Here is a 26,045-nt window from a genome sequence, read left to right as displayed (position 1 = left end):
ACACCGGATTGTTATTTTGGAAGGAATTTTATGTATTTTTGTATTACTCAGTCATATTATAATTATATTTGTTTAATGCTAATAATAACTGCTTGATACACGCGTACAAAACGCTGGTTTTATTAAAATGTGCAAAAACTTTTTTTCTGCCAAGAGTATTTAGAATTTAAGTGTTTCCATCTGTTAATATTTCGGTTCTAAATGTCTTTTTGAAACTTTTAATTATAACCGAAGCAAAATGCAGCAGGGCACATGAAATAAAACTTTACAAAAACGTGATAAACATCATTTTGTGGCTATATGCCACGCCGCGCGTATGATGATGTATTTGCGTCGTGATGTAAAAGATTCATTCAAAATGAATCGTTTTTGGAAATGAACTGTTCAAAAGAACCGAATCGTGCCGTCGTGATAATCGCAAGGGTTTGTGGGATTGTTAGTCACAGTCACTAAAAAAAAAAATCTCAGCGCACGATATTAAAGCAGTGAAGTACGAAATATTGATTATATAACGCAAATGTTCGTTTCATACCGAAGCCTTTTAGAAATGTATAGGCAACCTTTGATAGAACATTTCCAATATGGGAAGAAAAGCAATTTTAAAAACCCTCATTAAGGGTTTAAATTCTCCGCGCTTTGCGAGAACTCCGTGGTGGCGTCAATGAACCATATGGAACGTTTTGAAACTCGAATGTAGCAATAATGTTTCAGCTGGCAATATTATGACACGATATGAGGAATCAATAGGACACAGGCGGTCATGTGACTGCGCTTACATCTCGGGGGGTGGGCAGCAGTCTCTCCATGTCTTACTGCTGTAGTATGCAGGGGGAAAGCCATGCATTCTCGATCATTTTAGAGCTGTGCTGCACCCATGAGCAACGTTTTGTAATGCTTTTTGACAGCACTGCAATGTATTCCTGAGTCCCTCTTTCATGCATACTGATGATGTCTGTCATTCCAGGTTGTGCTGTGCATAGCTGAATTTGGTGGTGCAGCAAGAATCATGGCTGGCCTTCTTGCCTTTGATATTTGCCTTTGCTGCCCTGCTGAGAAGAAGAGCCCTCACATGCACGCCTTTAATTGAGACATCCCTTTCTTACAATAACCCACAGGTAGGTCAGCATCTGTTCTTTGCTCTTTGAATGGGTCTTTCCGATAGCTGTCATAGTGGTAGGCCAGGAGGGTTGCTGATGATGGGGTGTAGTGGAGAGCATACATGCATTTATTGGCCGTCATGGTTTTCTTGTTTGAATGGGTGATTTTGTTCGCTGTACTTCGAGTCTGTTGGTTGGATGTGCAATAGTGAAGTGAAGTGTGAAGTGACATTCAGCCAAGTATGGTGACCCATACTCGGAATTCGTGCTCTGCATTTAACCCATCCAACGTGCACACACACAGCAGTGAACACACACACACCGTGAACACACACCCGGAGCAGTGGGCAGCCATTTTATGCTGCAGCGCCCGGGGAGCAGTTGAGGGTTCGGTGCCTTGCTCAAAGGCACCTCAGTCGTGGTATTGAGGGTGGAGAGAGCACTGGACATTCACTCCCCCCACCTACAATTCCTGCCGGCCGGGGACTCGAACCCGCAACCTTTGGATTACAAGGCCGACTCTCTAACCATTAGGCCACGACTTCCCCTCGCTACATGCATTCATGTTCTTCTCATTGCAGAAGTCATCAGAAGTGAACCGCTCAGTGCCTTGCAAATGATTCAGGGGCCAGGGCTAAAGAGGTCACAATGAACAACCTCCTTTACTTTATATAATGCATTATAGTAGGAATGTAACATCAACATTAAATCAAAATCAGTTTCTTATTGCATGTGTTGTTTGTACTGCTAAAGATTATTTGACAAAATATAATAATATACATTTATATTTCTAAAAATAATTTATTTAATAAAATATTTAATCAAAATGCTGTAACTTCGCTCATCTTGTGAAACAACTTTACAGCTAATGTCATCATGTAGGCTGTGCAATGCTATTGGATGATGTTAACAAATAGCCAAACAACTATTAGGCATTATGTTTTTGTAAAGTGCCATTCAGTTTGGCTGCATCCTGGTACGTAATGCTCACTTTTCACAATCCAGTCAACTCCCAATGGATACATTTTATTGAGATGGCTAAGTAATAAATTGAGATGGCTAGTGTTGGAAATAGCATTTGATTGGTCTTGACTTTGGCATTTTCATGCAATGTCACAGAGTATTTTGTTTGCTTGGCAAAGGCCAAATGACAGAAACAAGAACATCTAGTGCTTATTTTTATATTAGAAGCTTAGCAAATGGTGCCATCATTTAAGAGAACAAAACCATGACACTGCATCGTAAATCATGTCACTAAAGCTTCTGTAAGATTCTTACTGTAAAAAATGCTACAGATATGCCTGACCCTATTGGATTGAATGTTTCTCTATGCACCTGCATGAAAAAACAACACACATACATGATTTGATTGCAAGCTAGCCAACGCCATCATGGGCCTTTGTGCTTCCTGCTCGCAGTCTCTCTGCAAATGTTTTTCCAGAAGATTCCCTTCTCCCCTTACACCCCTCCTTCCAGTCCCGTCTCATATTCCCTAATTTTTTCTCCACCTCTCCTCTCTGCCTGTTCGTCACTCTCTCTCTCCTCAAAGTTGTTTGTCTTCTTTGGCTGCAGCAGCTGGTTGCAGTCTTGAGCCAGAGAGTCTCATCCCCACGTCCCCCTCCCCCTGACGAGTGCAGGCAAAGACAAAAGGCCAGGGCTGCTTGTCGGAACACTGCCCCCTTCCTCCCTGCGCTGCCGTGTGCATCTGCAGAGGAGCGAGTGACCTATAGAACGGGAACCAGCAGGCTCATAGTGAAGGGAAAAAAATCACACTCATACAGAATGGGGCCTGGCTGGACTGACGTCTTACATAAGCCTTTCCACAAAGATTCCCGGTAGTAGGGCTGAGGCGAAGCGGGGTAGGGCGAGAGCCTGCTTTTTCCCTATTTGTGTGTCTCTGCGTGTGTGTTTTTCTACGTGTCACGGCCTTTGTTTTCTCTCTCGTTTGGCAGAGACCGGACACGGTTGCCCAGGGTTGGAGGATTAGGGGACGGGCAGCTGATTTTAATTGAGAAAGAGCTGTGTTTCTCAGCGGTTTTCAGGGGGAAAGGCGAGAGGAGGAAGCAGGGACACTGGCTAGAAGAGAGGAACAGGGACCATGGAGAGTGAGGGAGAGAGAGAGAGAGGGAGAGGGGAGGCAGAGAAGGAAGTAGAAGCAGTCCAGTGCTGCAGAATGGGGTAAAACCGAGAGGCACAATCAAAAAGAGGTCAGGTACCGAGCCTGTTTAAATTCTACTTAATATCTCTGTGTCTTGTTTTCTTCTGTCAGGAAACGGTGCTCATCTTGTGGTTTTGGTTTACACATTGCTTGTGGTTTTCCTCTGGAATGTGCATCTGCTTTTTGGCTTTTCATTTTTCCTTCTCTCATCCATCCATCCCTATAAACCAGCCTCTGGTGTGCATGTATTTTTCATAAACATCCTCCACAGTCTGTGTTTTTCAGGCCTAGCGCTTGATTCGGCTCTGCAACGTTTACTGCACACGCATTCTGAACACAAACCTCTTTGGTAATATTAACACACACTCAAAGCAGGAATGTTTTGCAGGAATATCGAAGATTTGAGAAGAAACGGCCAGCTTCTGTGTCTCCAGTGTGGCTGCACTGCAGCACACACATTATGCAGGGTGACCGGAACCGGCTGAAACCGGTTTGAGGCAGACAAGGAGGCTCGGAAACAATACAGTCGCTGTGCTACAGGCAGATAGCTGACTGCTTCATGGCAGCCAAAATGTCTGCAGGAGTGATGCAGCCCAGAGCAGAGACGGTCTTTGCGCACCTCCAGACGGTTATGCACGTCAGGGCCGGGCGGCAGCCATGAGAACTGAGCAGATATGGTGACCGTGGGTCACTGTGTGCTGTTATTCATGGTGGTCACCATCCAGAATGGTCTCTGGCGTGCCTTTCCTCCTGGTGGATCGTTTCTTGAAAGGCCCTGCCAAAAAGTGCAAAAAGTGGATTTTTTTTTTCCTCTGCTGTCAGGGAGAAAGGAGGAGGAGGGTGGTAGTGGTGTCTTGTTGTGGAGGTGGTGAGAGGAAGGAAGGAAGGAAGGAAGAAGGGAAGGAAAGCAAGATTGTTTGCTCTAGTTGTCGGAACACAGAGGGTGAGGAGTGGCTCATTTGCATGTTTCCACTTCTACATGTTTGCATGTGTGCGTTCTCTTTTATTATGTGTGATATTTTGTATTTTTCTGATAGTTGGGCTACTGCGTCGTACACCAGCCTGCTTTTAAAGGCCTCGGATAGAAACCTAAGAATCACAGTTGTTTTCCTGTGAGCGACACTCTCATTTGAAATCAGGCTGTTTGGCTGTAAATGTGTTTAGGCCCCATACTGGCTTCAACAGCTTAATGTCTTTCATTAAAATCCTCTTGTTGCTGTGTTATTTCTCTCATTCTTTTTCTGTCTTTTGATTGCTGCTCTTTCTCTGCTTACATGCCTTACCACATTGGCTTCATTGTCTGCGGGGAAGGCCGCCTTGGCCCTGCGCACCCTGTGCGTGCAGGAGTTATTTGCTGTAATGGAGGCAGGGCTGCAGTGCTCTCTTCCGTTTCAATAAAAGCAGGAGTAATGGGGGGTGGCTAACCTTACTAGCACAACACCGCTTTGTTTTCTTTGTCATTTTCTTTACTCTTAGCACTTTAAATATGCCAAAATAGTGATGTTCATATGTGATTTTTTTTTTTTTTAGTTAGCATTAATATTTTATAGAGATGCACCGGTTGACCGGCCAGTGATCGTAATCGGACGATTTTTTGCAAGACTGGCCTGGATCGGTGACTGGCCGGTCAGTCTCAACGTTGCATTCCAATGTGCATACTATACACCCTATCTGCCCTAAATAGTATTGAAAATTACTAATATCAAATAGAATTTAGGGTGGATAGTATGCACATTGGGACGCAGGCAATAGGCAATGACGTCACAGCCATACTCACAGTCTCTCTGTTTCCTCAGCAGTGGAAAGAGTTTGTTAATACTAATTTCATTTGAATGGTAACCGTTTCTTATTATGCTAAATGAATTAATTGAAACCAAGTCAGAATTTGATGTGAAAGATGGCACATTTAATAAGGTTAGGGGGAAAAAATGACCATTTATAAACGTAGTGGGAAATGACATCTGTTTCGTTACATACAGCAACTCATTTTAACTATTTCTTCCTCTTTCCAGTCACAGAGCACTTCATTTTCTTAGTCCAGTTTGGGGGAATTGTAATGTTTAATAATTTAATTTATTATGTAAATAATTTTTGCATGAAATTTGTATAGATTTTTGTTTGTATATGCTGTCAATTGTAATTCTTAGAAAGAAAATCGGAATTGTCAAAAATCGGTATCGGCAGGTCACACTTCCAAAAAATCGGAAATCGGAATCGGCCAATAAAATTGTAGGTGCATCTCTAATATTTTAGGATCAACTCTGAGGACCAAATCTGTAAAAATATATACAAAAATAAATTATTCAGGGGGAAAATCATTATTTTTTTACCAAATGTGTTATTTTTCGCACAATGTGGTATTATTATTATTATTATTATTATATTTTTTATTTTATATATTCAATATTTATTTTATATATATTATATATATATAAATCCTTTTTTCATCTCCTGTATTTAAATTCTTTATTTGTTACTTTTTGTAGTATAAAAATAATAAATAAAACTTTTTATTAACAAAAGAGGGCAAAACATTACCCAGGATTAATCAATTGAGCATTTTGACTTTCTTTTGGAAAAAAAAAAAAAAAATGTTTCCATAGCACTGAGAACTGTACATCATATTTGGTTGCAAAGATATAGTTTTCTGTTTCTCTCCTTTTTATATTTAGATTGTGTTCTACATGTTGTATTTGGGCCATTCCTACCATTTTCAGAGCCTTTTATATACAGATTTATTTACTGATAGACTGTTTACAGTATGCCATGTCCAAATAATTCACATGCATTTAACTGACTATTTGTGTTTCCAGTGAGAGGTATTTGTATGGTACCTACAGGCAGGTTTAAATATAGCACACATTAGTCATTCAGATAAAGGGGTTTCTACATTTCTAAATTTTTGGATTTTATGCAAAGTTAATTATGATCATATTTAATGAGAAGCTGAAAGTACAGAGGCTTGTTGGAGATCAGTGAGGATGAAATTATTATTATTACATCAGGTGCATTTTAAGAGGTTTGCCACCTTCATTAAAAATGCTGCCCGCTTAACAGTATGTTTTTAAAAATGATGATAGTAAAAAAAGTTGCAATTTCTGCATTTTGGTGCATAGGTTTTGAAAAGTTGTAATGCCTTAAAGACATTACGCACTGGTTTTACATATTTCATATATTGTGTAGTTCATTTCTATTGTCCATATTATTTTTCTTGTCTTGAATCTAATCATTATTATAGGCTTTAAGCTAGGACTGCACAATTAATCGAATTTCTAATCGCGATTACGATTATGGATGCCACGATTACATAATCGTTCAAAGCCGCGATTACAAAAATAAATAAACAATTAAAAATGCCCACTTGCATTATTCTGTGTGCTTAGAGGTGTTTGCAGCGCGAGGTTTAACAAACTCAAACACACTGGATAAAAGACATTTTGTCTAACAATGGTATGGTGACAGAAAAGTAGGATATTCATATTGAGTATTATTATATTATTAATATACTAAATATGTTAAAGGAGTAATGGAATATAATTACATTACTTTGTTAATTGTAATCAGTTTATGTGGATTTGTAATTGACAATGTATTTAGGCTACTGTTTTGCAATGCAAACACCATAGAAACCATATGGTTAGGCTACTTTTTTACCATGGTAATGAGGTGCTGTACTTTTAGTTGTGTATAAAAGATGAGGCTGTTACAGTTTTCACAATGGTACTGTCAAATGAACATCTGCATCCCAACTCAAGCTCCTGTTCTAATGTGCATTTCTAAGAGACAAAACTTGTAATATTACATGTTCAGTGCTACCAAATCAGGTCCTGGTGCCACTGCTCTCGATTGTTAGTCTGGAGCCCTGATAATATAAATTTTACTGTAAAATGTTACTGTAATTTGAAATTTTGTAAATTAAATGTATAGCTTTAGTACACCATTTTTTGCATAATATTCATAATTTTACCTTTTTTTTGTTTAAAGAAGAAACCAAAACAATGTATAGTTGACATTTGAGGCTCAATGCTATAGAAAAGCAATACAAGTTCAGGAAGAGTGTTTTCAGCCTTTTTTTATAAATACATTTTATATAACAAATATGGCATGCAGCTTCAAACAATGGCATAAATCTGTTTAAAAATAATCGTTATTAATAATCGCAATTACAATCTCAAGGGAGTAATTGACAATTTTGTTATAATCGTGCAGCCCTAAGCGCTTCTTGCTGCTGTCCTTTCACTACAGTCTAATTAGGAAGTTTTTTTCCCTTCTCTAATTGTCTTTCCCTTGTTTCTCAAAGGTGTTTAGCTCATTCTCATAAGACCATGAGCGACATGAAAACCCCAGACTTTGATGATCTGCTTGCAGCCTTTGACATTCCTGATATGGTTGATCCCAAGGCTGCCATTGAGTCCGGCCATGATGATCATGAGGGACAACTCAAACACAATGCTCACCATGAAGAGGACTCCCATGTCTCCTCTGGTCCAGATGTTGGGGTTAGTGTTATTGTTAAGAACGTCCGGAATTATGATGCCACTGAAAATGTCTCAGAGAAGGATGTTCATCCCACTGTTGGAAATGGACTGCACAATGGTTTCTTGCCCGTGTCACCCAACAACAGATACAGCAAAGAGAGCAACAAGCTTCAAAAAGGCGAAATCCTTGGGATGGCAGGAAATATCTCCACATTTAACCAGTTCAGTCCCATCTCTAGTGCCGAAGAATTTGATGATGATGACAAAATTGAAGTAGATGACCCTGCCGACAAACAAGGTAATTTACATTTTAGACCAAACCCTCTAACCGGTCTGAGCGAAAAGACGGAAGAGCCTCGTTCTCAACACACCAAACCAGATGGTGCAACTAGGCCAAGAACAAATGGCAATTACAATCATTTGAAAGTTGAGAATAGTAGCGCAAATGGCACAGTGAGACACTCAAACATGTATGAATCTCAAAAACCAAGAAAAACTATGGAACGCTCCAAAGAAAGATGCCAAGAAGCAAAAGAGCTTGGAGAACCAGTCGTTGAGTTGAATGTGACCAACCTCTCCCAAGCCAAGGCCAAATCATCTGCAAAGCTCTCATCCTGCATCGCTGCAATTGCAGCACTTAGCGCAAAGAAAGTTAGCACAAAAGCAATGTCTCCAGAATCCCTAGCCACACCTCGAGATTCACCCAGAGAGGCTAAAGAGATCCCAAAGGTTACGGATAAATCACCAGAGCAGGATTCAGCTCTGGAGCTTGGCAAGAAGGTGCTCTCAAAACAACCTGAGAGTCCTTGCAGTGTTACCAGTGAAAGCAGCAGCAAAGAGTCTCCTGCATCTCCAGCAGGATCTATACCAGTCATTCCCAAAGTCCGCATTAAAACGATCAAGACATCTTCAGGGCAGATCAAGAGGACGGTTACCAGAGTCCTGCCCGAGTTTGATCCTGAAGTCTTGAAGAAAGGCATCGATTCATCACCCAATGTCGTCTCTTCTTTGCTGTCCTCTTCAACCTCGCATTCTGTTTTCTCATCTCCCACGAGAACATTAGTAGCAACTTCTGGAGGCTCTGCCATTGAGGTAACTAAACAAATGACCATCAAGCCCGTGGCCACTGCCTTCTTACCTGTCTCAGCCGTTAAGACGGCAGGCTCCCAAGTGATTAACCTGAAACTTGCCAACAATACAACTGTAAAGGCCACTGTCATACCAGCGGCATCTGTTCAGAGTGCCAGCAGTGCCATCCTTAAAGCTGCTAATGCCATCCAGCAACAAACTGTCATGGTGCCTGCTTCCAGCCTAACAAACACCAAACTTGTGCCAAAGACTGTCCACCTAACCAACTTAAATCTCTTGCCTCAGAATGCATCAGCGGCTGAGCTCCACCAGGTCCTGACCAAGCCCCAACAACCCATCAAGCAAGCTATGTTGGCCCAACAACAACAGAAGAAAGTGTCACGGGTCCAGGTCCTAACCAGCTCTCAGAGTTCAGTGGTAGAAGCCTTCAATAAAGTTTTGAGTAGCATTAACCCTGTGCCAGTTTATGTACCCAATCTCAGCCCTCCAATTTCTGCCTGTATATCTTTACCATCCCGTGGGTACAAATGCTTGGAATGTGGTGATTCCTTTGCCCTGGAAAAAAGCCTCACTCAGCATTATGACCGTAGAAGTGTCCGCATTGAGGTCACTTGCAACCACTGCGCCAAAAACCTAGTCTTCTACAACAAGTGCAGCCTTCTATCACATGCTAGGGGCCACAAAGACAAAGGGGTTGTCATGCAGTGTTCTCACCTCATCTTGAAGCCAATTCCAGCTGACATGATGATCCTTGCTCCATCAGTAACCTCCAGTGCTCCCACCTCTTCAGCTAACCTTGGATCCTCCGTAGTGGGGAGTCCAGGGAAAGGAAACCCAACTACGGTTATCTCTGCACCCTCTTCGGCTCCTGTTGTGGCTGCCATGCCTCTAGAAAAGGATGTCTCCAAGGTCTGCAGATCGAGTCTGAAGTGCTTGGAATGTAATGAGACATTTCAAGAGGAGTCATCTCTTGCAATGCACTACCAGCAGGCTCCCGAATCCGGTGGACAGGTGGGTGCATGAATTAATTGTGATGTATGAGTTGAAATGGTCATTAGCTTCTTCCAGCATTGTAGTCGAGACTGGTTTATTTGAGACCAAGTCCAGGCCGAGACTTGAGCAGCTTGAGTTCAAGTAAAGACCAAGACCAGAAGAGGATCATGTCAGAGCCCAGTCTCGAGTACAACCCTGGTTTCCTCTTTCATAACAGAAATAGTTAAAAGTTTTATTAAAGATATTTTGAACAGTTTGCTTTTGCTTCTCCTTCAACTGAAACAGAAAACCTGCACCATTTGCCAAATGCTACTGCCAAACCAGTGTAGCTTTGCTTCCCATCAGCGGGTCCATCAGCACAAGTCTCCATATATCTGCCCTGAATGTGGAGCTATCTGTCGATCTGTCCATTTTCAATCTCATGTGACCAAGAACTGCCTGCACTACACACGCCGAGTGGGCTACCGGTTAGTACTGCATTACTCTCTAAAACTGTCAAGGGCAAAAAGAAGCTCCATGCTTTCAAGAAATGTATTTTGTTTGCAAGTAAATTAAGTTTTTATTTATTTATGCGAAATACTGGAGGATTTTAACCTTACACAAAGATCAGCTAAACTGTGTAGTTATCTTCACTGATGTACTGGGTGTAACAATACATCATGCCACAACATAACATATTCACAATTCAATTAAAAAATGTATTGCATTTTAACATGCATTGTGGATATAAAAAATGTAGTGTGATATATCAGGTATTCTTTTACAAGAACCAAGTATTGTGAGAGTATCGAATCATGACATTATGTGATGAGTGTCTCCACCTCTGCTGACCTCAGTCCCTGTTCTTATTTCGGAGTTGACATGAAAGCTTCTATTTATGCAAAAAACGTGCATTGAAATACAAAATGTGCCTAAGTGTTTAATTGGTTTTGAGTGGAACATGAAATGAGGGCTCGTCATGCTTTCAAAATGGCAATCATGGAGCTATTCACTGTTATTATTCTGCCATTCACCCATGATTGATGCCGCATTAAAGGTGGCTGGCATCGATTAGGGACACAAAAAAGAGGGTTAGGTTATATTCAACAGTAACCCTTTCTTTTTTCGTCTTTTAGCTGTGTTCACTGTAGTGTCATCTTCGCTGACGTTGCTGCTCTCAAGTCGCACATTCAGGGATCCCACTGTGAAATCTTCTACAAATGCCCCATCTGCCCCATGGCTTTTAAATCAGCCCCCGGTACACATTCTCATGCCTACACCCAGCATCCAGGAGTTAAAATTGGAGAGCCTAAGTGAGTCTTTTCTTATAAATTCATAGACTTAATAAAATGGTGTCTATGTGATGTCCAGTTTCTATTTTTCTTTCTCATTCTTTTGAAGGTGGAAACAATTTGTTTTTTGAGAAACCATATGCTTAAGTAAGCGATAATGCTTAAATACCCATTAATTATACCTAAATAAACCCATCTGTGTTATCAGATCCTATATTCTATTTATTACTCACCAAATGAGTAAATAGATAGATGTGAAATATTGATTTGAGTTGAAGTAATTGTATTATCTGAGATGAAAAACTGTGACATGCAGCTATGTTTTTCTGGGAAAATGATTAGTTATACATTAGAGCAGATATTATACAAGAATATTTGACCTCAGATTTCAGTGAGTGACCAATTAGAATCAAGTATTTAATTGAACTGTGTAATAATGTTTATTGCAGATGATACTGATGGGTATTTATGCTTTGTTTTTCTTTCACTAAAATAAAACACTATCCGGTTATTTTCTAACAGTGCAAATGCACGCTTTGTGCTAAACACTGCCATCTTTATGACAAAACAAGCTTGCAGTAATTCTTAGTAGTAGAATGGAGGGAAACTCAATAGGTGTGTCAAATCTGTTCCTTTAGAACTGAAACGCCACTGACCTTTTCAGGTGCAGAAAGAAATTATGCACGGTGGCTTTAATTACTGTGTCCTCTCTTTGAACCTGGCTACCCCCCAGAAAACCTGTCATGTTCATCAGCACTTGTTAATGAAAAGGCCAGATGGTTTGTTTGCACTTCCTGTGTTACCTATATCCATGTTGGAAATATGATCAGCTGGCTTATTGACAATGCGAGCGTTTAATGCTCATGTTTGACACATAAATGAGCTGACAAGTGGCACTTTTAACAATCATAATTCCTTCAACACAAAAATAGATTTACTCTAGGGCGAGAAAGAAAATGTTTGTTTTATTTTAGAAAATACTCTCTTCACTGGTATGTGTTGTTTTGCAGGCTGATCTACAAGTGTTCCATGTGTGACACCGTTTTTACCCAGCAGACTTTGCTCCACACACACTTTGACCAGCACATATCCAGTCAGAAAGTGTCTGTCTTCAAGTGTCCGGACTGTTCGATGCACTACGCCCAAAAGCAGCTCATGTTGGATCATATTAAAGTAAGGGAATAAATCAGTGAAAATTGTTCTTAATTGTCATTGGCCAGGTCATTTAAATGTCATTAAAAAGTTTCATTAAAATCTTTGTTTACAATAAATAATAATAAATATTAGGGCTATTAAATCCGATTAATCGCAAAAAAAAAAGTTTGTTTACATAATATGTGTGTGTTGTGTATATATAAATACCCATACATGCATGTATATATTTTAAGAAATATATATTAGGTAAACAAAAACTTTTTTTCTGGGTGCGATTAATCGCAATTAATCGATTTGACAGCCCTAATTAAAACATACAATTAATTTTATTATTATTTACTGTTTTATTAATATTAAAATTATAATTTCATTCAAGTCTATGCACGGCATCTTAAAGACCATTGAAGGCCCTCCAAACCTGGGCATCAATCTCCCTCTCAGCTCCAAACCTACTAATTCCATGAGCCCGAATAACAACAACAAAGAGGGTGTCTCTATCAGCAGCCTTGAGAAAGCAGAGAGGAAGCCAACATCCCCAACAAAAAAGAGTAGTAATGGGACAGACCTTCCCAAAAAAGCCCCGCTGTCCATCTCCTGCCCTGGCTGGACCTGCAGGGAGTGCGACCGCTTGTTTACACAGAGAGAAGTCTTCATCGCTCACATGAAAAGAGAGCATGGGAAGGTAAAATATATCTGTTTTAATAGATGTTTCAAACTCATGAGTCTCATGATTGAGACCCGAGCTTTAGGACACATTATGAACCGTGCTTCATTCCTGCACATTATTGCACACACAGCATGATTATAATGAATAATTTTCTTTCTGCTACTCCAGCAACTGAAAAAGCATCCGTGTCGACAGTGTGAAAAGTCCTTCAGTTCCTCTCACAGTTTATGTAGACACAACCGAATCAAACACAAGGGCCTACGGAAGGTCTACTCGTGTCCGTGAGTATCATGTGTTTCTGGACCCATCAAAATTTTCATTCGTTTCGTCTGTGCTTGTGAATTCAATTCTCAGTCCCTCACATCTGCATGTTCAAGCTTAAGACACTTAATTTTACATTAAAGCACACGAGTGTCAAACAGATCTCTCTTGGGTTTCCTCAGACACTGCCCAGAACCCAGTCGCACTTTCACCAAAAGACTGCTGCTAGAGAAACACATTCAGTTGATGCATGGCATCAAAGACACCGAGGCCAAGCTTCCGGCAGATTCCAGCAGTGCAGAGGCCACCCCAGACAAAGAGCAGGTAACCAACGGAATAGCACATTTGGGTCTGTGTTGTCTGGTATTGTTGCAAAAGCATTACATAGATGTACATGACTGTTCAAAAGTTTGGTAAGATTTTGCTAAAGATGTGTTTGAGAGAAGAATCTTATGCTCCTCTTATGATGTCACATGATCCTTCAGAAATCTTTATAATATGCTGATTTGCTGCTCAAGAAACATTTCTTAATATTATCATTGTTCAAAACAGTGGTGCTGCTGTTTTTTGGAAAACATCTTTTTTCAGGATTCTTTGATTAACAGGAAATTTACAAAACATGTAATAACAATAACAAAACATCAACAAATACTTATTTGACTCATTAAAATGCTAATCAATTTATAACTTTTTGAAATGTGTTTTTGTGGATTTTGTGTTATTCTGTCTCTCACTGTTCAAATAAACCTACCATTAAAATTATAGACTGATCATTTCTTTGTCAGTGGGCAAACGTACAAAATCAGCAGGGGATCAAAAAAAAATTTCCCCCATATAAATATATATATATATATGTTGTTTATTCTATATTTTATTTACTTATTGATATAGGTTAAAATTTAATATTTAATTGCATACAAAATACAATATATTAAAGATAATTTTTCTTTATATTAAATTATAATGTAACATAATATCTGCCATTGTCGGTTACCTGCCCTAACATGAAAGTAGTTATCAGCTGCTTATTATCAGCCAGATTTTTTAAATCAGTGTATTACTAATAACTTTTTTTTAATATATATAAAATGTTGTCATTTTATATCTTCAGGTCCCCAGTCCTAAACGAAAGCTCCACTCTGAAGATGAGGATGCTGAAAGGGAAGAGGAAGTGGAGGAGGCCGGAGGAGAGGTGACTTCTACTCAGCGGTCCAAGAGCTCATCCTCACAGCCTTTAAAGAAGCTAAAGATCAACGTCTTTAAGACACACAAATGTGCAGTATGTAGCTTCACCACAGAGGACATTGTGCGTTTCCACGAGCACATTCCCCAGCACAAAACCGACGTCTCGTCCTACCAGTGCCGTGAATGCGGACTGTGCTACACCTCGCACAACTCCCTCGCACGACACCTGTTCATCGTGCACAAGCTGAAGGAGCCCCAAGGACTCGGGCGACACAATGAGCAACAAGAAAACACGCCCAACCCAGACGCCAACGACGGTATCCCGGATACTCAATGTAAAGTATGCTCAAAGACATTTGAAACAGAGGGAGCCTTAAACACACACATGCGGACACACGGAATGGCCTTCATTAAGTCCAAACGGCTAAATGCAGCTGAGAAGTAAGAGCGAGGTAGTGCCCCCTAGTGGATGGGTGTTGGTTTGCAAGGAATTATTTGTTTGTATATTGTACGTATAGAAGCGTTTGACATCGTATTCCTTCACTCTGGCCTCTTTGTATGCTCATTGGTTGTGCATACGTATACATATATAAATATACATATATATACAAAATGTATAAATCTATACACACAGAATGTGTGTTTAAAGATGTGTAATATATTAAAAATGGATTTATGTGTATTTAAGTATCTATGAGAACACATTTTGTATACTTTATGATAGATGTTTGTATGCGTGTTGGATAGACCTTTTTTATAGATTATTTTTATTTTCTATTTTAGACAGTTCTCATTGTTTTCTCGTGGGAGCAGATGGCTGTCTCAGTCTTGGGATGCTTTCGGTCCCAGTTTCCGAGCTGCTGCTAAAACAAAGTGCACAGAATGTCATCGTTACACTTCTCAGTGAGACATTTTGCACTCAAAAAGGACAATCAGTCCGCAACCTACAACGCAAGCAGGAATAGCGTCTCCTAAAGCAGCCGAAAATGGCGTTTGGCTGAAGATTTGGTTGTTGAATCGAGCCTTTTATGGTGCATTTATGTTTTGTGAATTAGTTGTTCATTTAAAACTACTATGATTTAGCACTACGGAAGAACAAGACATGAAAGTAATTCTTTATCTCGACCACTGCCAAGAGGTTGTGTTGAATCAATATGTGCTTTTTAACTTCAGGTGTCATCGCAGCTGGATGATTCTCCTCACTTCATTTCTTCTCAGGCAGCTTGTTCCAAATCATAACTTGTTAGTTTGATTGCATTTGTGTTTTGGATTATTACCACACTACAGTGTTGCAACTTTGGCTTGTTATCAAGAACCACATTTTGGATTCATGCCCATTTAATTTTGAGGTACTTTGGGAAGCTTTTATTTGTAATTTGAATCCAAAACCACTTTGCCCTGCAGATATGTGAAAGTACAAAACAAACCAAATATGTCAATTTAGCTTGTTTTATTTAAAACCAAAGTTCCTTCCTTACACATGAACTCCAAAGTAGGACGCTCCACTCATAGTTGGGTGTTTTTGAAATTAGTAATTAATAAGTGCTGGCATACTAAAGTGTGGTCAAGTGCCTCCGGCGCTCGAAAGCCAAACGCTGATTTGTCATCAACCCAATGTGTGTGTTTTTTTTTTTTAGTTTGTTTAAGTTATGGAAAAGTCTCGAGGTTGGTGTTCCACTGACTCACATGCTAAGTGTGAAAAAGGGAAAAAAGAGCTATAAATGAATGTTTTGGTCAAAATGAGATACAAGCTGTAAAATTTCTTTGCATTTTTTCCCTCTCTAACCCATTCATTTCAGCGTTTCACTTCATGAGGTGCTCAGTACTAGTTCTCGATTTTCATTTGTTCTGGAAACTCAGTGTTTTGCTCTTCTTTTCCTTTGGATAAATGAGTACTATTGAGGATGCATATGTGCATGAGAGAAGCCATTCACGGTCGTTGTTCTGTTTTATAGAATGTCTTGCTGATGTTCAGTAGACTTTGTTCTATGTTTGTGCAAAAAACGTTATCATTAATAAATGATACATACACAAATAACTAACATGTCTAAACTGGTATGGAGTTTGTGTGTTTCAGCTCTCGCTTTGCCTCATTTTAATTAGCCTGAAAGCAGTTTCCTTTCACCCACTGGTCTTGGTCACCATGGTTATGAGGAAATCTAAAGTCAAGATTCTCAGAATAAGGGACCACTGTGAAATGCAGTGATGTGATTGGTGCGTTCATGTTGGCAAGGGTGACAGTGACTTTAAATTTGTAGTTAATCACTGTAAATCTGAGATTTTTGACATAAAAGAAAAATGGATCATTTTGTCCCATACAGTGTATTTTGGACTATTGCTACAAATATACCCCTGCAACTTAAGACTGGTTTTGTGGTCCAGGGTCACATTTGGTCTTGTTTTTTTAACTTTGATATCTTGATATCATATTGTATAATTCTGCTGAGAGCAGAGACCTAATCATGACCACATTCACAAAACAAACATTATGTTGTTGAGCTGTTTATTGGCCTCCCTAAGGTAAAAGGCTGACTGTTAGGTTTGAGTGTGTGATGAGTGACCAGACTATCATCCGAGCGTGGCGTTTTGATTTCCATGGTCATTTTGGATGGTGGGAGAGTATGACAGGTCACATGTGCAATTCTTCTTCCATCATGTGTCCTGCTCTCATAATATTTAAACCAGTGAAACACCCAAAATGAAACGCTGTACAAGATGCTACAGTTAATATGGAGTGCTGTCACTCTGATGTACCTGTTTGTTTGGCACGCTGCATGTGCCTGGAACGTGTCGCTAAAATGCAAGGAAGACACAACGGTGTTCCTTAGGGAATTACAGAAAGATACTCCAAGCAAATATGCGGTCTTGAGTAAGTAATAATGCCAGATTTTACTAAAGCATTCTTAATGCGGGTAATGTTTTCTAGTTGTGGATTGAGGTGTAAAAATAATTTTTTTCTGCCAAAGTCAAGTCGTTTTTATTTAATATGAATAAAATTTTAAGTGTGTAAAATTATTTTTAATATTGTGTATAATATTTTAGTATATTGTTTGCTTTTCTATATATTGTTTAAGTGTATAGCACTTTATTTTATTTTCCTTAATTGTAATATTTAATACTGAGTTATAATATTGAGCGCATCATTTAAAATCTAAAAAACCTATTTATATATATTAATATTGTGTATATTTATCTTTTTTTTCTCTTTATTTGTATTTATTTTCCATTATTATTATTATTATTGATTTCTAAGATTTGAAAATGTTAAATATCTTGAAGCTGTTTATTTCTTTTTAATATTATGTATACTATCATTGTATTCATTATTATTATATTATCATTATTTTCTCTTTATTTAACAATATTTTATTATTTTTATTTTATATATATATATATATATATATATATATATATATATATATATATATTTTTTTTTTTTTTTTTTTTTTTTTTTTTTTCCTTGTGATTTAATTTCTGCTCTCCTACTCCACTTGTTGTTGTAGTGTACGATGCATTTGGTAAGATTGGCAGTGATGTTGAAGGAGGGAATGTGAACAGACCTGGGTCTCTGAGAGAGTGTCTGTCTGTGGAGGGTCCGGAGTTCAGGGGACAGTACTGCCAGGTCTTCCTCAAACAGGTACTCTCACACAAACCATGAAAAAGATATTTACAACTCAATCCACTAAGAACATTAGTAGTATTTTATTTTATTTTTTACAGTAAGTGTGTTTTTTTTAAAGCCAGTGTGTGTTAATTCTTCATTTCAAAATAATGCAACTATTCTGATTAAATAACCAGATACTGCCTCGAATCGAAATGAAAGCGTGTTTGTTGGTGATATTATTCTGTTATGCAGGACAGGGTGGAATATTTTGTGGGAGTTTGCGTTCCAGACTCTTGCACAGAATCAGAAGTCCAGACGCTAGTTGTTTATGGTCAGTGAAATCATTGTGTTTAACATTTATCTGATCCACACAAAGACCCAACAGTATTTAAACATTTTCACTGCCTTTAAAATGTGTTTGTCATTGCATTAGACAAATGATTGAATCTTGTGTAATTTATATGATAAGCAAAAAGTATAAATCTACAGTGGTTCTTTATAATATTTGCGTGGGATGTACAGTATGCACACCTGTCTACATTTGTGTTTGTGTCTGCAGATGCATTTGATCAGAAACCAATCTCTTTGCTTCCGTCGCTGCCTTCAATCTTAATGTCGGATTCCACACTTGGTGTATTAATGACTCAGTGCCTCAGTGATTCCCCTCATGCAGACCTGTCTGCCATAGTCTGCCTGTGAGTAACACACACACACACATATTTTCAACCACATGTGCACAAAATGTGGGTTCAAGCCTACAATGGGTGTTTAATTGAACAGATTTAGTTTTTTCATAGCCTGCTCATTTTACATAGTCTTTATGCATTTTTAGAAGTAGATTAGAATTAAATTTACTTTACTTGGCACTTGTACATGCCACAGTGCTAGAGTGTTGTGTTTATGGTTTCCAGGGTGTTTTGAGACTTTTAATACAGTTGCCACAGAGTTCTAGGTGCTTGCAAATAAGGATTTTTTTCTTTCACAATGATTATCATAATAATGTGAGGATTCCATGGCTGAATTAGTGTTCTGTGTGTCTCAGGTTTGTGTGTTGTGCATTATTGGCACTTCCTCTCATAGCTTCCATCTGTGTGGCGGTAATAAAAAGGAAGCGAATGAGAGAGGTGAGGACAGGACTGAGTTTCGCTCATACCTCAAACACCAACCAATACGGCACTCTCTTGACTAATGGCTCAGCCAATCAGAGTAAAGAGAGCAGTGCTGCCCCGGATACCACACAGAAGAGGGACCAAAATGCAGAAAATGACCAGCAGAGCATCTCAAAGAGCAAGTACACACACAAAGACACACAGACACTCATCTTACTATTTACAGCAAACGTGACTGATTTGACCCATTTTAATTGATTATTTTTTTCCTCCTTCATGCTCTTTTCTCGCATTATTTCTCCCTTTTCCCTTCCTCTCTTCCTCATATATTCTGTTTTTCAGCTGTGTTATCATGCCTTCAGGCGCTCTCAGTACAGAATAGCAGTCAGGGGTTACTCGCCACAGAAAGCTCTGGAAGCAGTTATTCATCTCTGAATGGCATCCGTATCCTCAGTTTACTTTGGATCATCTCAGGCCACACCGTGCAGCTCAGCGCCTGGAGTAACCTGGGTGAGAGCGAGGGGAAGGGGCAGAGATCAGTGTATATGCATGCACTACTTTAATTTTGAGACATTTTGTTCATGTCTTGAACTTTCACCTGATTTGTTTCTGTGTAGATAATGATAAGAGGTGGAAGGAAATGGTGGAGAGGAACCCTCTGTATGTTTTGGCTTTCAGTGGGCCAGTGTATCTTGCGGTTGACTCTTTTCTGCTGCTGGGGTAAGACCACCTGAGATATTAGTCAATATTAGAAGTCTTAAGGCCTGATCATACTACGAATGATAACTATAAAGATAAAAATAACAATATAGTGTCCACACCAAGGCACAGTAACATTCTGTTTATTATAAGCACATGCTGCAATTATGTTGTCTGTTACTTTAAATGCTTGAGTTCTATAAAGTTGGGTAGATTCTGATTGACTGTCAGTGTTTTTGTTGTTTCTATTCAAATTCACAAATAATTAAATAATTCACTACATTACTTATAAAAATGCAATTTATAAAATAAATAATTAATAAAATAATAACAACAAAAACACTGACAGAGATGAAAATGTAGTGAATTATTTATTTATTTATTTGATTTTGTTTTAAAATAGCATGTAGTTTTTAAGCCATATGACATATAATATTCTTTTTTTTTGCATTTGTGAATTTGAATAGATTTTTTTAATTCATAAATAATATATTTTAACCTATAATAAACTATTTCATTCATAAATAAAATAAAATTGTTGCCATAAGACAATTCTTTACTATTTCCTCATTAGAAATTTTTATAAGTAGCGACATCAAATATATTTATTTATTTATTTATTTATTTGTTTTAAATAATGTACTTGTGTCATTTTGCTCAGAATATGTTTATTCAAATGTATAAATATATTAATAATATGGATTTAATTTGAGGAAATTAAAAAACATTGCCATATTGAAAAAAAATAAATAAATAAAATGGTCATTGTTTGTAGTTAATGTGGTTCATAAAGGGATATGTTGTGGCATAATCTCCAACTTGTAAGAAGAATTGATTATTTAATATTGACAGTGTCTTGTTTGTTTGCTTGTGTCAGTGGTCTTTTGAGTGCCAAAACACTGCTGAGCTCCATCCAGAGGTCAGATAACACGCTTAGCTTCAGTCTGGTGGTTCATTTCCTCTTCAAGCGGTTCAAGCGGTTAGTTTTATCTTTATAGCTTCCAGTCAAGACACATGTTAGTTCTACACCACAATTTTCAGAGTTGATTTTCTGATAATCGTTTGCTTTTATTTCCTATAATAATTCTTGCCATGTGTCCAGGATTCAACCTCTCCACCTCTTCATCGTGTGCCTGACCATTGGACTCTTCTCCTTCGTTCAGAGAGGGGTCTTCTGGTTCATAGCAGAGGATGAGGTCTACAGCTGTAAGAAATACTGGTGGTCAAACCTGCTCCTCATCAACAACCTCTTCACCATCACTGACATTGTACGTCTAGATTAATCTTTTAGTTAATCTTTATTTCACTTGTGTTTAAAAGTTTAAAAGTATGTGAAATTTGTTATAATGAAAATGTCTTTTTTTTTAAGTGTGCACCCTGGACGTGGTATCTCTCCATTGACTTCCAGTTCTATGCAACAACACCTTTTCTGATATTCCTGTACAGAATGTAAGTTCAGTTCTTTTGACTGTATAATACATACAGTAATTATTAAAAGAACATAACCACACCACCTCACACTATGTTAGAAGTGGCTGAATTTGACAAAAACGTGCTAATCACATTTAACACCAAAATTATAAGATCTGTCCGTCCATCCATCCATCCATCCATCCATCCATCTATCTATCTATCCATCTGTCTTTTTAATATTGGTGATAAATGTGGCCATTATGTTTATTGGATTTTTTTGCATCATTATTATAATGCACTAATTAATTATTATTTTTTGAATGGTGATTCTCGGTAGATTCTAACACAGTAAATATACTATAATAAAGTAATAAAATAATGTCATTATAAATTAGCTTTAGAAGCAGTAGATTCTTTACAAATTAGTATTAATAAATATATTTTTTTCCCTTAAATTACACTATAATTCAAAGGTTTTGGGTCTGTAAGATGAAAAAAATCCAGTTTTCACAGGATATATAATAATGTGAAATATTATGACAGTTTGAAAGAACTGTTTCTTACTGTGATGTATTCTAAAAATTAAGTTTATTCCCATGATGGCAAAACGTAATTTTCAATGCCACATGATCCTTCAGAATCATTTTAATATGCAGAATAATAAATATTTATCATTATCAATGCTGAAAAAAGTTGATTTATATATTTTGTGCTACATTTTTTATTTTTTGTAAACCATGTTAGTTTTTTAGTATACTTTGATGAATATAAAGTTCAAAAGAATGAATTTAAATAAGGGAAAGGGCCAAGGCCAAGTATGGTGACCCATACACGGAATTAGTGCTCTGCATTTAACCCATCTAAGTGTACACACAGTAGTGAACATACACCCGGAGCAGTGGGCAGCCACTGCTGCGGCGCCCGGGGAGCAGTTGGGGGTTTGGTGCCTTGCTCAAGGGCACCTCAGTCGTGGTATTGAGGGTGGAGAGAGTGTTGGTTATTCACTCCCCCCACCTACTGCTGGACCTGAGACTCGAACCCAAGACCTTCAGGTTACAAGTCCAACTCTCTATCCATTAGGCCACGGCTGCCCTTAAATTATAAATCATTTGTAACATTATCTTACCACTGTCACTTTTGATCAGTTTAAACAAACCATGAGTTCTAATTTCTTTCTTAGAATTTTTGAGTAAAATCTGAAATATTCTTAACATGTTTTGTGAGATTCACCCATGTAAAGGTTGCCAGTTATTTCCAGGTCATAAACAAAGCTTCTTTGCTTATTTACAGAAACAAAAGAGTGCTTGTTGTTGTGTCGGTTATTCTCCTAATGATCTCCAGTGTAACAGGAGCCCTGATCACCGGCTTGCTGCATCTCCCTGTGCACCAGCCAACCACACTGTAAGAGATCATTTCTTAATTGCAACGTTAAACTGAGAAAACGCTCCCAAAGAGACATAATCACACAGGCAATGCATGCATTTCTAAAAGACTGTGATTAAGGCCTCTAGCAGCTGCCAAGTGCAATACCAAGGCAGTTTTTGTACCAAGACTCAAATGTTACATAATTTATTCTGTACTTGTTTCAGGGCATACGAAAGCTATTTTCAGTATTACTACAACAAACCCTACACAAGATATGGGCCGTATCTACTGGGCATTCTTGCCGGAATATACATGACAACCAAGAAAGAGACACTTATAAAGCAACAGGCAATGTCTTTAATTATTTTTTTTGTATTGCTTTTTTACATCAAAAAGGAATTTTCAGTCTGATAACAGATCATTTTTGCTATGTGACAGTGGCAGGCAGTCATAGGTTGGCTCTGCTCGCTGTCAGTCATGGCCCTCTTAGTGGGACTGGCCTATGTGCTGCGAGATGTCCCACCCTATCCTTCCCTAACCCATGCTGTTTATCAGGGGACACACCGCTCACTTTGGTCACTGGCTTTGGTCTGGATAATCCTGGCCTGCGAGGAAGGATACGGAGGTAAAAAGAAGAGCTTTGGAATTTCAGATTTTAGTAAATAATTAGGTTAAATAATGGATAACACAACTGTCAGCCAAATAAAAATGTATTTAATTGACTTCTGTTAAAATGTACCTAAATATTTATCTGTCTGCACAGGGTTTGTGGATAAAGTTCTGTCTTTGGGCTTGTGGGTTCCTCTGTCTAACATCAGCTTTGCCTGTTATCTGATCCACCCAATTATTATTATACTGTACAACGGCAAACAAGAGACAACCATGCACTACACAGACTTCAACTTTGTAAGTATTCTCTTCAAATAAATGCAAATGAGAGTGGGCAGGACAGTGTGCATTTGATCAAAACTAGTGCTGTCAAACGATTAATCGCATCCAAAATAAAAGTTTTTGTTTACATAATATATGAGTGTGTATATTTATTATGTGTATATATAAATACAAACACATACATGTATATATTTAAGGAAAAATTTTTATATATTAAATATATTTATATATAATATAAATTATAATATAAATGTATACACATGTAAATAATTTCAAAATAAATACTGTATGTGTGTGTATTTTATAAATATATATACATAATAAATAAACACAGTACACATACATATATTATGTAAACAAAACCTTTTAATTTGGATGCAATTTAAATTTATAATTTAAAACCAATTTCTATTTGGCAATGTTTTTTATTCCTGTGGCAAAGCTGAATGTTCAGCATCATTACTTCAGTGTCACATGATCCTTCAGAAACCATTCTAATATGCTGATTCGGAGCTCAAAAACATTTCTTCTTATCAATATTGAAAACGATATATGTGACCCTGGACCACAAAACCAGTCACAAGTGTCAATTTTTCGAAATTGAGATTTCTACATCATCTGAAATAAGCTTTGCGTTGATGTATGGTTTGTTATGATAGAGAGATGAGATACAACTATTTGAAAATCTGGAATCTGAGGATGCAAAAAAAAAAAATCTAAATATTGAGAAAATCGCCTTTAAAGTTGTCCAAATGAAGTTCTTAGCAATGCATATTATTAATCAAAAATTAAAAGTTTTGATATATTTACAGTAGGAAATTCACTAAATATCTTCACGGAACATGATCTTTACTTAATTTCCTAATGATTTTTGGCATAAAAGAAAAATGGATCATTTTGACCCATACAATGTATTTTTGGCTATTGCTACAAATATACCCCAGCGACTTAAGACTGGTTGTGTGGTCCAGGGTCACATTTATGTAAAATGATTGTTTTTTTAAGCAAGTGGTTTATTATAATAATAGTAGGTAGTTCATCTTTCTGGATGTCATTTTTAATGATCATTTTCTGTCCTCAGTTCTACCTGTTTCTGGGTCACCTGCTGTTGACAGTCTCTGTAGGTTACGTGTTAACTGTGCTAATTGAAAAGCCGTATCTCTTCCTGCCAAAACGATAAGTCCTGCTTCAGTTACCTCAAGACTGGAAGGTGAAGAGGAGATTTAAATCTATTTATGTTTTTAAGAGAAACAAGATTTCAGTACAGTATATTTATTCATTCATTGTCCCCCATTTTCTCAATTTATTCTGTTCGAAAGTTGTAGATTGCTGTTTATGAACCGTGTTAGAGAGCATTGGTGTTGTTTTTTTGAGTGCATTAAATGATTTGATGTACAGAATTAACAGATGAAAGTTTATTGTTACGGTGTATGTTGTCACACTTCCTGTTTTTAGTAACTCACAGAGAGTGAAAACAATGTATTGTGATGGCATCGGATGGCAACACCATGGTACTTAATGTTACAACAGCCTGTTTTTGAGGTACGCAGGGATGTATGCACATTCTGACGCAGGAAATGCATCTCTGCATAAGTGGAATGATGTCATACATGAGATGAGCTGATGTCACGCGTAACGTGAACACGAGTGCCTCGAGTGTGAGCAGCTCGTAACAATGACCGGACATCAGTCTCTGAAGTGTAATTGAGGCGACCACATCTTAATTGCAGGAAGTGATGGATGAGTCATTTAACAATCCATCATTTTGAGAAAAAAAAAAAAATCCCAAATCATCCAAATCATTTCGGAACACAGAGAAAGCTTTCAAGTACAGTACTGCATAAAACCTTGTTACTCATCTTTATTTGGGATGCCGCTAAACATATATTTTTCTTTTTCCAGATAATAACTTGAGTCCGCAATATATTGTACTGTATCTCCTTCTAAGTTCTTAAAATGTGTGCTCATAAATGCTATTAATGCTTGCATGCTGTAATCAGGCAATTATAAGCGGACAATTAACATCAAGAGGCCAGTCAAGTATTCAAGAGGCCAATTAGCTATTTGACAACTTACAGAACTACTTTAAAACTCCATGCAACTCATTTTGAGCTTTGTGTTCCACTTCAATGTAGCAAGTTAAAACTCTAAAATATTGTAATAAATTTAGTAATGGAATACTAACCTAATAATACCTATCAATTAATGTACAGTATACACTACATGTTGCCTAGTTTAAAAAAATAAGACTTAATTTAGCAAAAAACGTGCATTTCAAATTTGTGTGTTAAAATGTCTTTAAAAATGTGCAGGTCCAAGTAACTTAACTACACTCAAACAAACAAAAAACAATAGTTCATTCCTCTCAGGCAATTAAAGGTCAAGTTGATTCCATTGCATTATGGGATGCAGTATTCTGGTAAGTATATACTGTACACTATGTACTGTAGTATGTATCAGGTTTTTGTGGTACGTGTATTGTCCACTTTGTGAAAGAATCATTCGAAATGTATCTTAATATGATTTGAACTTCACCTAACTCACTTAGAATCATAAAATAATTGTTTACACCTGAGGGCACTAATGAATGACTATCAAACCAATCGGTGA

General features: G+C 37.8%; 2 protein-coding genes across 3 annotated transcripts; both read left to right on the top strand.

The window, feature by feature from the left end:
- The first annotated feature begins 438 nt into the window (after positions 1-438).
- Positions 439-16,409, top strand: LOC306861950 (zinc finger protein 532-like). Of its 2 annotated transcripts, XM_079404472.1 has the most exons (10): positions 439-490; positions 965-1,115; positions 7,556-9,833; positions 10,101-10,282; positions 10,931-11,107; positions 12,097-12,259; positions 12,618-12,923; positions 13,077-13,189; positions 13,352-13,493; positions 14,281-16,409. In XM_079404472.1, the coding sequence occupies exons 3-10, from the start codon at positions 7,581-7,583 to the stop codon at positions 14,797-14,799; spliced, it is 3,855 nt and encodes a 1,284-aa protein (XP_079260598.1). In that variant the 5' UTR covers positions 439-490; positions 965-1,115; positions 7,556-7,580; the 3' UTR covers positions 14,800-16,409. The 2 variants fall into 2 exon arrangements, with proteins under 2 accessions (XP_079260598.1, XP_079260599.1); XM_079404473.1 differs by lacking the exons at positions 439-490; positions 965-1,115 and adding an exon at positions 3,104-3,304.
- A 660-nt stretch (positions 16,410-17,069) lies between these two features.
- On the top strand, positions 17,070-24,615 carry oacyl (O-acyltransferase like; the record flags this gene model as incomplete). Its single annotated transcript, XM_079404936.1, has 15 exons — positions 17,070-17,223; positions 17,858-17,991; positions 18,211-18,289; positions 18,518-18,653; positions 19,001-19,245; positions 19,410-19,577; positions 19,685-19,787; positions 20,644-20,745; positions 20,869-21,034; positions 21,136-21,215; positions 22,470-22,580; positions 22,769-22,892; positions 22,983-23,169; positions 23,308-23,450; positions 24,517-24,615. The coding sequence occupies 15 exons, from the start codon at positions 17,070-17,072 to the stop codon at positions 24,613-24,615; spliced, it is 2,031 nt and encodes a 676-aa protein (XP_079261062.1).
- Positions 24,616-26,045: the final 1,430 nt, after the last annotated feature.

The sequence above is a fragment of the Barbus barbus genome, assembly GCF_936440315.1.
Source record: "Barbus barbus genome assembly, chromosome: 43".
Taxonomy (NCBI): Eukaryota; Metazoa; Chordata; class Actinopteri; order Cypriniformes; family Cyprinidae; genus Barbus; species Barbus barbus.
The sequence above is the reverse complement of the archived record's forward strand: the minus strand, read 5'-3'. Positions and strand labels throughout refer to the sequence as shown.

Excerpts from the sequence above, each read along its gene's own strand:
- LOC306861950 (XM_079404472.1), top strand. The coding sequence starts at position 7,581 with ATGAGCGACATGAAAACCCCAGACTTTGATGATCTGCTTGCAGCCTTT. Across the intron at positions 10,283-10,930 it reads ACACGCCGAGTGGGCTACCG|CTGTGTTCACTGTAGTGTCA; the intron begins GTTAGTACTGCA and ends TTCGTCTTTTAG. Across the intron at positions 13,494-14,280 it reads CCACCCCAGACAAAGAGCAG|GTCCCCAGTCCTAAACGAAA; the intron begins GTAACCAACGGA and ends TTATATCTTCAG.